Here is an 11,826-nt window from a genome sequence, read left to right as displayed (position 1 = left end):
AGGCCCGGGTGGCAGCCTATTAGGTGGCTCGGGGGGGAGGGGGCTCCTTTCGTCTCTCGCCCTTTGCCCGGGTTACGCGATTAGTCTGTGGGCACTTGCAGGCAGGCCTGTGAGCTGGCTAGTGGGGGGCGGAGGGTTGGGGCGCTGGGCGTTTGGGCTCCTGTTCCTTCCCTTCGCCCCGCTCAGAATTCCGAGCAGCTGAGGTGGAATTCTTCTGTCATGACTGGCTACGTACCTGCTTCATGAACTTCTCAGGGGTGGGAAGGACCATGCAACAGGGGTCCAAAGCCCGGAGAGGCCAGGAGGGGCCCAGGAGGGTCCAGGACCGGGTGCAGGTGCCCGGCCACAGGAGGCGGCACGGAGCACCCCAGGGTGAGCACACGGGAGGGGGTGCGAGGAGAGACAAGACGGTCAGAGAAGCCGGTGAGAATCATGCCCGCGAGATCCCACAGCTGCTCCCCCTGGGCCCACCTAGAAGCAGCTTTTCCAGTGCCCCTCCCCAAGCCCACTGGCCATAGCTCGGGCAGCTCTCCCGGGCTCTACGGTGACCCCTTGAAGGCAGCTCTGGGCTGAGTCTCCGGCCCTGACGCTCGGCGCCCAGGACGCTCGCTCCTGTTGGGAGACGGGCTGGATTTCTGTGCCGAGGTGAGTGTCCCCATTTTTACAGATGAGGAAACTGAGGCTCTGGGTGGGGGGGGGCCAGGACTCCATTCAGCTGTCTCTCAGGTCACCCGTGGGACCCGCCTTAGCCACTGAAATCAACAGATGAGGCAGCCAGGCCCGTCCATCCTTAGTGGCCGTTACGGCCTGAGGCCCCTGGGGATCTTTGGGTCCAGCCCCTTCTTTTTATAGATGGGGAAACTGAGGGTCCTAGAGGGGAAATGACTTGGCCAAGCTCGTGCCCCCAGCTGCTGGCAGAGCCGACGTGTTTCCCAGAGTACTTTCCCTCCTCGTCCCCCCTTCCTCAAGCCAGATTGAAGGGACCTCTTTGGGCCCAAAGGACCCTCCTCCTCCCCTGGGCTGCCTTCAAGCTGAGCACACGGCCGAGATCTCTCGGCTGCTCGTGCGGGGGCCGCTCCTGGAGGCTGGGCATTGGCCGCTTACTCGGGAGGCCCCGGGCCCCGGGCACCGTCCACGTGGCCCCTGCTTGGCTGCCCTGGCCCTGCTCCCACCTTGGAGTTCCCAGCCATGCACGGGGCCCCCCACTCGGGATTCCAGAGCCATGGGTCCATACCTTCCTCATGGACTTCTGCAGGTGGCAAGCACCAGGCACCGGGCAGGGCAGCAACAGGGAGAAAGGAGAGGGTTAGTGGGAGGGGAAGAGCTGGCGGCCTTGGCACCGAAGGGCAGGGGAAGGAGAGGGCGGCAGGCCGGAGGACAGGGCGGAGAGAGAAGCGAGCGGGAAAGGGGCAGAGGCCGCCGGGCCGGGGCAGAATGGGAGCCGGGTTCAGGCCGGATGGGCAGAGCACCCGGCAGGTAGGAGGCGGGGGGGGAAGAGAGGCACCAGCCAAGCAGCGGGCCAAGCCTGGCTCGTCCTCTTCTGCCCAGGGCTGGGGGTGCCCTGCCTGGACCACTTACCTTCTTCCTGGGCTTCTGAGAGTGGGAAGGACCCGGAGCAGGCGACCATGGGGGGCAAGAAAGGGGACACGTTAGAGCCGTCCACTCCCTGGGCACGCGGGGGCTCGGGAGGGGCATCGAGCTGTTAGAGGGAGAAGACACGGAGACGCCCCCAACACCGCGCCAGGAGGGGAGGGTTAGGGGGCTCATCTGCCACTGTTGGCCGGCCCTTTGGGCATCTGAGCAAGGCCAGACAGAGCCCCGGCTCTGCTTTTGTTGGCTGGGGGCGGGGGGCGGCCCTTCTCCTCTCTGGACCCCAGTTTTCTCCCTCGTAAAGGGAGCTCAGACTTGCCAGGCTCTCAGGGCTGCCCCCGAGGCCTCCGAGCCCTCCTCTCATCTGCGTCTGCATCTCTGGGCCTTGAGCGGCTGCGTGGCGTGGCCCCGGCTGCCCAGCTGGGCCCTTCTGAAGCCAGAAGCAGAGCCGGGCAGGCCTCTGGGGGCGGATGGGAGCCGGAGACCCTGCTCTCCCCAGGAAGACCCAGGCCCGGAGGAGGGAGCCCCGAGGCCTGACGTCTGGAGGGAAGGGGCGAAGGAGGCCCCTCGGGGGCTCCCCAGCCGGACGCTCAGCCTGGGCCCTCGGGAGCCAGCCGGCGTCGCCACTCCGGAAGCCGGCTTTGCATTCCGGGGGGACGCGTGGAAGCATTCCCCAAACGTGTCAGCTGCTTTGGGGGCCGGAGGACCCCCCCAGGGCCAGGCCGAGCCAGGGCAGGGCCGGGGGCTCCCCTAACGCCCCGAAGAGGCCCCCGGACTCTGCACTTCCTGCGGGTCGGGCCGGCCCAAGGAGGGGGCGAGGCCGGCCTGGGCCTTGCCAGGGAGGCTCTCGGGGTTCAAGCAGACGGAAAGGCCGGAGCGCGGGTTAATCTGCTGGGGATACGGATCGTGGGGGGTCTCGTTAGGAATATTAATTGAGGGGACGGAGGCCGAGGGACGAGACACCAGGGAGGAGGAGGCGAAGGGTTAACATTAACGGGGAGGCCGAGGGTTAGCGCGGACGACCACCGAGGCCACTTCATCCCGGACTGATGAACCGGCCCCCGAGGAGGCCGGGACGAACGGGGAGAAAGCGATTACCTTCCTCTTCGTATTCTTCTGCGTGGGGAGAAAAACCAGAGAGGCCCACGTTAGCCCCCGGGAGGGGCCGGCCTGGCCGCCCCCACGCAGAGCCCCACACCTTGGCGGCAGCAGTTGGGAGGCTGGGAAGAGGGGCCCCAGGGGCCGCGGCCCTCTGACCACCCCCTCTGGCCCACGGCCTGCCCTCATTCTAAGGGGGGGCACAGCGGCCCGGGGGGGGGCAGGGCACACGGGCTTCAGCAAACGTGCTCGGGCATGCCGAATCCAGGTTTGCCTGAGGACCCCCACAGAGGGTTTGCCCATGTGGTGGGCCTCCTGCAGGGGCGAGCGGCACCCCCGGGCCTGAGGCCTCCTCAGGGGCCCCTCGGTACAAAGTGGAGTAACTTTGCCCCAAACGGCACGAAGTCCAGGACGGGGACCGGCCCCCCCCCGAAGCGGAAAGCCCAAAGCCCAAAGCAGAGGGGAGAGACTTACCCTCGCCCTGTTCACTGCAGGCCGGGAGAGAAACCGAGAGAGAGCTTGGTCAGTGCGGGGTGCCCAGGGCGTCGCCCCTCCCCCCCCCCGGCCCCCAGCCCGGGCAGTGACCAAGTCCCCCGGGGGCGGCTGTCTAAAGGGCCAAAAGGAGCCGCAGGTTGGAGGGATCCCCGGCCCAGGGGCAGGCTTGGTACTCACACTTCCTCGTCAGACATGGTGGCTGAGGCGGGTTTCTGGAGAGACAGAGACAGAGACAGAGAGATAGACAGAGAGACAGAGATAGACAGAGACACAGAGAGAAAGACAGAGATAGAGACACAGAGAGACAGAGAGAGGGAGAGGGAGAGGGAGCATGGAGGAGAAAGGAGAGAGGAATGGAAGGAGGAGAGAAAAAGAAGAATTTAGGAGCAGCCTTCCTCGTTTTTCAGGCCAAAGTGAGCCCCCGTCCCTCCGGTGGCCATTTCTTCCTGTCCTCAGGAGTCCGGGGTGGGGCGCCCAGACTCTCCCCAGCCAGACCCCCCCTTCTCCCCACCCCGCCTCCTCTTCAGCTCTTCCTAGACCCCCCGGGAGGATCTGGGTCCCAACTTCCTTGGCTCTCTGCAGCCTGGCCTCCAGCCCTGCTCCTCGGGCACCTCCGTGTGCCTCTTGCCTGGACACCCAGAAAGGCCAATGAATGGCGTCTCCCCAGACCTCGTGCTGTCTGTCTGGAGCCACTTTCTGACCGGGTGAGGAGAAGGGTGAGTCCTCCAGGCTTTCCTGCACCTCTTCCGGGGTCCCCAGCCTGACCCAGTTCAGGGGCTCTGAGAGTGGGAAGCATCTCACCGGCCTCAGGTGGGCCCCATCCCTTACTGTCTTTGGGCCTCGGTTTCCTTTTCTTACTCTAAAGGCACTCCGGACTCTGCGGGCTTCCAAAGAGAAGCCCCCCCGGGCTGGCCCCCCTCTGAGAGGGCCCTAGTTGGGAATGACCTTGGCCCGGCGTGGACGAGGGGGAACCTCGGCTTCCCAGTCTGTGCAATGGGGCTGCCCCCCTTTTCCTCCCAAGCTGGGGGTGAGGCTCCGGTGTTCCTGGCTGATGGGCATTCCCTGCTGCAGAGACCCCTTTTCTGAACTCGGATTTCTCCCGAGCTGCCCCCTCGGCCAGTGCCCCAAGGGGGCAGGCTACAAGGGCGGGAGGCCATTCCGGGATTCTGAGCTCATGTTCTTTCTCCCAAGACAGAACGAAGCCTTTGGGCACCGAGGCGGCACCGAGGCGGCACCGAGGCGGCACCATGGCAGAGCCCAGCCTGGAGACCAGGTGGCCGAGGCTCAAGCCTGCTGTCAGACAGGCCGGCCCAGTGCCCCCCCCTTGGAGGCAGCGCCCAGTATTGATCTGAGCTGGAAGGGGGCGACTCCAGCTTTCTTCGCTTTTCATTTTTTCCTTTTATTTAAAAAAATTTTTAACCCCTTCACTTCTGTGTATTGGCTCCAAGGCAGAAGAGCGGTCAGGGTGGGCAATGGGGGTCAAGTGACTTGCCCAGGGTCACACAGCTGGGACGTGTCTGAGGCCGGATTTGAACCCAGGACCTGCCGTCTCTAGGCCTGGCTCTCCATCCACTGAGCTACCCAGGCTGCCCCTCACTTTTTCCTTTTAAAAATTCCCCGCGTGAGGGGACGCGTGAGGAACGGGGGAGGGACGAAGTGTAGTCGGTGTAAAGCCGAAGACGTAGACGGGGCGGCTGGGGCTCGGGGGACAGAGAGCCGGGCCGAGAGGTGGGAGGTGGCGGGTTCCACTCCGGCCTCGGACGCGAGGGTGCCCGCCGTATTGACTCTTCTCTGTACAACTATTAGGCGCCTGCTGCATGTGGAGCCCCGCGCCAGGCTCTGGGGACTGGCAGCGTTTGGGCCAGAAGCGTCCCCCCCCCCCCCGGGAGCAGAGATCACTGACACACAGGCTGGGGAAGTGTCCGTCGGGCGGAGGCCAGAGCAGGCAGGGCCCCCGCCTCAGTTTACCCGGGGGCAGCCCACTGGCAGGCAGCTGCCCAGCCCCGGCAGCCTCCCAGAGGGCTATTTATAGGGCTTCCCGCTGGGGCCAAGGAGCCGGGAAGGAGGCCGTGGCCTTTCTTGAAGATTATGGCAGCCTCCAAATTTAGCCAAGAAGCTTCTGGGCCTGAAACCCAAGAAGCCCAAGTGCCGCCCTCCCCGGCAGCTGGGGAGAGGGTCGCCCCCCGTGCCTGCTGCTAAGAATACCCTCTCTGGCCCTGGCCATACCCTATAAGGCCCTGAGCGCCGGTGCCCGGCAGGTCCGGGTTTCTGACCCCTGCTTGGAGGGCTTCCTGGAGGCAGAGGCCTGGCCTTGAAGGCAGAGTTAAGGTCCAAATGGGCAGCCGCAGCCAGAGAGGGGGGCCAGCTGCTGCTCCAGGTCGGGCCTCCTCTTGGGGGGCCTGGAGATTTGGGGGAACAGGAAACCCTCCCCTACTAGGTCTACCCCCTGGAAGCGGGAGAGGAGGAAGTCCTAACTAGACTGGAAAGGCTCCCCGCCGCTTCCCACCCTCACCTGGGGGGGCAGGTATTGACACCAGATGTTTGTTGACTGACTGACCGACCGACTGGGTGCCCAGACCCTGGGGAGGGAGGACAAGGGGAAGTGGGATGGGCCTGGCCACTGCAGATCCTTCCTTCAATTGTGGAATCCGAACTCATGTCTCCCTGGCCAAGGCAGGAACGATTCCTCCCCTGAAGTAAACTGAATTGAGCTGAGAAACCCCGAAAAGTGACCTTGGTTCTGCCTCTGCTTAAATACTTGCCCTGATGGGGGGCTCACTACTTAGAGTGCCTCGGGCCCTTCAAAAGTTCCTTGAATTGGCTCAGTCTTGGCATCCCAGAAACGGGTCACAGAGCATTCGTGAGAGCCTCAGAGCCCGGCTAGGCACCGCCCGGGACCCCCCCAGGCCAACCCCCATTTCACAGAGGAGGGAAATGAAGGACTTTGTGTGTCTGCCTCAACAAGGCTGACCTGGGCAGCCTTTCTCGGCCCCAGATGGAGGGAGGCCTGGACAGGCAGGTGAGGGGGGGCAGGCCTCACACGCTCCGCCTGGGGGGCTCCTAGCGAGGTTTGCGAGCTTCCTCCTGCCTCGCCCAGCCCCAGCCCCAGAGCACGGCCAAGCAGAGACTTCGGGGCTGGCCGCAGCAGTTGGGGTGCAGGCAAGGTTTGAGGGCTCAGCAGAGCAAACGAGGGCGCGCCCCGGGCCTCACCCTGAAGAGACCCCCCTTTCTCCACCCAGGGGTCCCACACTGTCCCCCCTCCGTGAGGCGGGAGATTGGGGCCCATAGTCCATGTGGGGAAACTGAGTCACAGAGAGAGGCCGGGCTAGAGGTGAGCCTGAGCTTCCCTCCCTCCTTCCTTCCCGCCTCTCAGGCTCTTCTCCTGGTCCTTCGGCCTCTCTAGTCCCCTCCTTCCCGCTTTCCGCCTCTGTCCCTGGTCCTTAAATAATCCCCGCAGAGATTTTCCCCTCCGCCTTGGGGCCAGAGTCCAGAACCCAAAGGTGAGGGGGAGAACTGAGTCTAGAACCCCAGCGCTCTGGGCTGCTTCCTCCCAAGGCCCCCCCTTTCGCAGCAGGTGTCGCCCTCGGATCCTGGGGGCCCCACTGCCCCGCCCCGTCACAGGAATGGGCACTCCCACCCCAAGCCTCAGACGCCTTAACAGCTGCCAGGTTGAGTGACCCCCCCCCCAGTTCCCCCGCCCCAGAGGGAGAGATCAGAGTCTGGGCGTGGAAAGAACCTTCCCTGGGGCGCGAGGGGAGGGAGGGAGGGAGCAGAGCCCCTCCCCTCCTCATCACGAGGCTCAGAAGGAGAGGGGGGCCCCCCTCCCCCAGGAGAGGGAAGATGCAGATTCTCACCCGCTCTGCAGCGGATGCTCTGAGAGAGCCTGGCCAAGTTGTTCATTGTCTTTGGGCCTCAGTTTCCCCTCTAAATGAGGTCCAGAATCCCCTTGCTTGCCCCCTGGCAGAGTGGGCATCCCGCAGGACAGCAGCTGTGCTAACGTTTAGGAAGCTGCCCCTCCTGGGCCTGGCACAGGCCACCGTGCTGGCACCACCTCCTTGGCTCGGACAGGGCTCGCAGGAAGATGCTGGGAATGGCTCCTGCCTCAGTGCCCCGTCCGGGCTCTAGAGGACAGGCCAGGGGAGCTTGGGGCGGGGACGGGTGCAGGAGGCCTTCGCTCGGCCGGGGTGGGTGGGACCACGCTGGGAGAGGCAGCTCTCTGCCAGCTGCCCCTGCCCATCAGGCCCCACCCTCTGCAATGGGCTTCCTTGGGGGGGTCTGGCCCGGGGCCAAGCAAACTCGGGACAGACAGAAGGGGTCTGGATCCTTCCACAACTGACCTTCGGACCAGGTCCGTAGAGCAGGTGCCCCCCCCCGGAGCCACCCAAGCCCAGCGGCCCTCGGCTCTCTTGGCATTGTCCACCGTCCTTGCTCTCGGGAATGGGAGTGGTGGGGGAGCCAGGCTTGTGCCCCCCACTTCTCCGTCCTTCTCCCTGAGCTTGTGGAGCCCGAACTGGAGAGGGTGAGCAGCGTCTTGCCCCTGGCCCTCCCTGGAGGGTCCCTGTCTTGTCTGGAGCCCCCGACCACTCCCTGCCTCGGGCCCACTGGAGCCTCCACAACGCCCCAAGGAAGCCGGCCGCGGGCTGGGCTGGGGGAGAGCCTTTCCCAGGCCGCTCGGACCGGCTGGGGCGTCCCCACCCAACACCCCCGGGTCCCACTGACCTGTGAGCTAAGGCTGCAGAGAAGGGGAGCCCGAAGGAGCAAGGCTGGCTGCTGGCACTGGCCCCCCTCGAGCCCTCCTGCCCGAGTTATAGGGACATCTGATCTCGCCCCAAAGCTGATTGGGCGGCCGAGGGAGGGAAGGGCCGCCCAGCCTCGGCGCCCAGACCAAGTATAGCCGCAGCTGCCTCGAGGGGCCGCGAAGGAAGGGACATGTTTGGAGAAGGAGAGAGAGACGACCCCTGGCCTTGCCCACCCCCCGCCAGGAAAGGAGATGTTGCTAAATTTACCCCCGGCCAGGCCAGCAGCAGCGCTGCGGGACAGATGGGCTGCGGGGAGGAGGGGGCTGCGGGAACGGCGTGTCCCGGGGCCCCCGTGGGGACGTCCTGTTCTCCCCGCCAGCTGCCCCCCACAGGGGCCCCCTCTGCCACCTGGCCCCCAAGCATTCCGCAGGAGGGGAGGGGCAGCAGCGGGAGGCCCAGAAACAACGTCCCTCTGCCCCCCCCCCAGGGTCCACTCTGAGACGGCTCTGGGTGCTTCCCTGAATCCGGGCTCCAGAGGGTGCTCTTCCTCTGGAGGACACCCCAGCCTTCCCGGCCACGGGGGAGCAGCGCCGAGTGGCCACCCCCAGCCCAGCCACTCTGGCCTTCCTCTCCTTGCCCGTCACACGAGGGCTCGGGCTCGGCGGTCTCCAGGGTCCCCCGGAACTATGACGCAAACGTGACTCCCAGCCGGGCGGCCAGAAGCAGAGAAGGAGAAGCTCAGCCCGTCTCCCTGACGGACACAGAGGAGAAAAGCCGAAGCAGAATCCCAGCAGAGACTCCGGCAAGGGATCAGGAGGGTCATTCACGGAGGCCAGGCGGCACTTAGGCCAGGAAGGCCGGGCCGCCTCAGGAGTAGGGAAACCATCCACGTAACGGACCGCATCGACGAGCGAGCCAGCAGGAGCCCCACCATTACCCCCACAGACGCAGAAGAAACCTCTGACAGAATGCAACAGCCATTCCTACTGAACACCGAGGAAGTAGAGGCACAGACGGGCCTTTCCTCAAAATAACGAACAGGGGGCCGCTGGGTAGCTCAGCAGATGGAGAGTCAGGCCTAGAGAAGGGAGGTCCTGGGTTCAAACCCGGCCTCAGACCCTTCCCAGCTGTGTGACCCTGGGCAAGTCACTTGACCCCCATGGCCCACCCTGACCACTCTTCCACCTATGAGACAATACACAGTATTGACTCCCAGAAGGAAGTTGAGGGCTTCAAATAAATAAATAAATAAATGATGATGAACAGTATGTATCCAAACCCATCAGCAAGCGGCATCCGCAATGAGCACACGCTAGAAGCCTCCCCAGTAAGATCAGGGGGGAAGCAGGGCGGCCCAGGATCACCTCCATTATCTAACGCTGTTCTAAGAAACACTCGCAGTAGCAAGGAGGGAAAAGAAAGGAATCGAAGGGGTCAAAGTAGGCAGTGAGGAGACCAAGCTGTCACTCTGCACATGACAGGATGGTCTCCCTAAAGAACCCCAGAGAACCAACCAAAAGGCTGGGGGAAATCCTGAACAACTTGAGCAACGCGGAGGGTACAAGATTAACTCACAGAAATCCACGACACTCAGCAGCAGGAGTTAGAAAGAGAAATTCCATTTAAAATCACCCTGGAACAGTGATGGGCAAACTACAGCCCACAGGCCAGATGCAGCCCCCTGAAATGTTCTGTCAGGCCTGCGACATTGTTCCTAATCTGACGAATACCATGAGAAACTTCGAAAGAGTTGCCTTAGAAACAGACTGACAGAGGAGCATTTCCCTTCCTTTGGCCCCTCTTTAAAACGTTTGCCCATCACTGGTCTAAACAATATAAAATACTCAGGAGTCTATCTGCCAAGACAAACACAGGAGTTATACGAAACAACTACAAAACACTGTTCAGACAATTAAAACTAGATCAAACAATTGGAAAACCATTGATTGGTCATGGGTAGGACGAGCCAACATACTAAAAATGACCATCCTGCCCAAAGGAATCTACTTATTCAGTGCTGTACCTTTCAAACTACCAAAAAGCTTTTTTACTGGATTAGAAAAAACTATAACAAAGTTCATTTGGAAGAACAAAAGATCAAGAATATCAAGGGAAATAATGAAAAAAAAAACGTGAAGGGGGCCCAGCAGTACCAGATCTTAAACTGTACTATAAAGCCGTGATCGTTAAAACAATATGTACTGGGGGCAGCTGGGTAGCTCAGTGGATGGAGAGCCAGGCCTAGAGACGGGAGGTCCTGGGTTCAAACCCGGCCTCAGACACTTCCCAGCTGGACAAGTCACTTGACCCCCATTGCCTACCCTTACCAATCTTCCACCTATGAGACAATACACAGAAGTAACGGGGTTAAAAATGTAAACAAAAAACAAAAACAAAAACAAAAAGACAATATGTACTGGCTAAGAGACACGAGGGAGGATCAGTGGAATAGACTCGGGGTAAGTGACCTCAGCAAGACAGTCGATGATCAGCCCAAATGGAAACGGTCTGAACAATGATACACGGATAACTCGGTGGAACTGCTTGTCAGCTCTGGGAAGGGGGAGGGAAAATCATGAATCGTGGAAGCAGGAAAAAGATTTTATCTCATTTTTTTCAATTTTTATTTTGAACTAAATAATAGAAAAAGATTCCTCTGGAGCCAGAGAGTCTGGGGGGATGGAGAAGAGGGCAGAGACAGGAAATGTAAAGCAGAGATAATCGGCCACAACTTAGGCCCGGGACTCGGTTTCCCCATCTAGAAGAGAAGGCTGAAATTCATTCTCCCCGAGCCTCTCTCAGCCTTCCAGCTTCATCTTCTCCCGACTGCTGCGAGCTCATGGGGCCCAGCGGACATTTAGCCCTACTGATAAGTGAAGCAGATTTGCCCCTCCAGGATCCCCAAGCGCTGGGCACCTTGGGGCCGGCTCCGGTCATCGGCAGGGCATTCCCAACCTCGAGCCTGAGCCCTGGAGACCAGCAGGAGAGGAGGGTCCCCAGCTCTCCTGAGCCTTCCCTTTCCCTGGCGGAGCAGGCCCAGTGGCCCTCCCCTGGGGACCCTCCCCTGGACACACTCTAGCTTGTCAGAGCTGACCAAGGCCTGCTCTACCCAAGGGGGGAGCCCAGAGCATTTCCCCTCCTGGGGCTCGGACGCAGCGACCATCCCTGAAGGCAGACGAAGCTCACTCTAGCTTTGCGGGCTCCCATCGTACCTCGCCGGCCTGCGGGGAGGTCTGTCCCTCCCACCCTCCCCACTCGCCAGCCCCTCCCCATCTTGGCCCAAGTGGGGACCTTCTCGTTTCTCCCTGGCAAATGTCCCTTTGTGGGTCACCATGCCAGCCTCCCTCTCGGCACCCCCCACAGGACTGCCCCACATCCAGAAAACCTCCCTCGGAAACTCTATGTCTGGGTTATCATCGGAAACGTGTGTGTGTGTGTGTGTGTGTGTGTGTGTGTGCGCGCGCGGGGAGGACACGTAGGCGGCTCAGGGGACAGAGAGCCGGGCCTGGGTTCAAATCTGGCCTCAGACCTGCTTACCTGTGTGACCCTGGGCAAGTCACTTAACCCCCATGGCCTGCCTCGGAACCAATACTTAGCACTGATTCTGAGACAGAAGGTAAGGGTTAAAAAAACCCAAAGGACCATGTGGGGCCGCCCCACCCCCTTCGGGTGTCTCCTCGCTGGCCGTGGGGAGGTCTCGCAGGCCTCCGGCCGTGTGGCAGGATCACTGGTGCCAGCCACAGCGAGGGGGTTGGTGCCGGGCCCACTGGGCCAGGACGTTTGCTCAGGGGTAACTCGGTCTCTCTTGCTGCCCACCTGCGGGGTCTGTTCCAGATCGATGGCCTGAATTCGGGCCAGAAAGCAGACCTGCCAGACCCGAACCCTCACTCTAACTCCGGGCTCG

General features: G+C 62.1%; 2 protein-coding genes across 2 annotated transcripts in view; both read right to left on the bottom strand.

The window, feature by feature from the left end:
- The window catches only part of MRPL23 (mitochondrial ribosomal protein L23), a 28,742-nt gene extending 28,308 nt beyond the window's left edge, over positions 1-434 (bottom strand). The window contains exon 1 of the mRNA XM_044682083.1: positions 269-434. Within this exon, the coding sequence (XP_044538018.1) occupies positions 269-434 (166 nt within the window). The remainder of the gene's footprint in view (positions 1-268) is intronic.
- On the bottom strand, positions 256-11,129 carry TNNT3 (troponin T3, fast skeletal type). Its single transcript, XM_044682082.1, has 7 exons — positions 11,109-11,129; positions 7,903-8,301; positions 3,361-3,395; positions 3,163-3,176; positions 2,689-2,706; positions 1,579-1,593; positions 256-1,249 (listed from the first exon to the last, which is right to left on the bottom strand). Exons 1-7 carry the CDS (start codon positions 11,127-11,129, stop codon positions 1,101-1,103), a joined length of 651 nt encoding a protein of 216 aa, XP_044538017.1. The 3' UTR covers positions 256-1,100.
- Between the last annotated feature and the right edge of the window lie 697 nt (positions 11,130-11,826).

The sequence above is a fragment of the Gracilinanus agilis genome, chromosome 6 (assembly GCF_016433145.1).
Source record: "Gracilinanus agilis isolate LMUSP501 chromosome 6, AgileGrace, whole genome shotgun sequence".
Classification (NCBI taxonomy): domain Eukaryota; kingdom Metazoa; phylum Chordata; class Mammalia; order Didelphimorphia; family Didelphidae; genus Gracilinanus; species Gracilinanus agilis.
The sequence above is the reverse complement of the archived record's forward strand: the minus strand, read 5'-3'. Positions and strand labels throughout refer to the sequence as shown.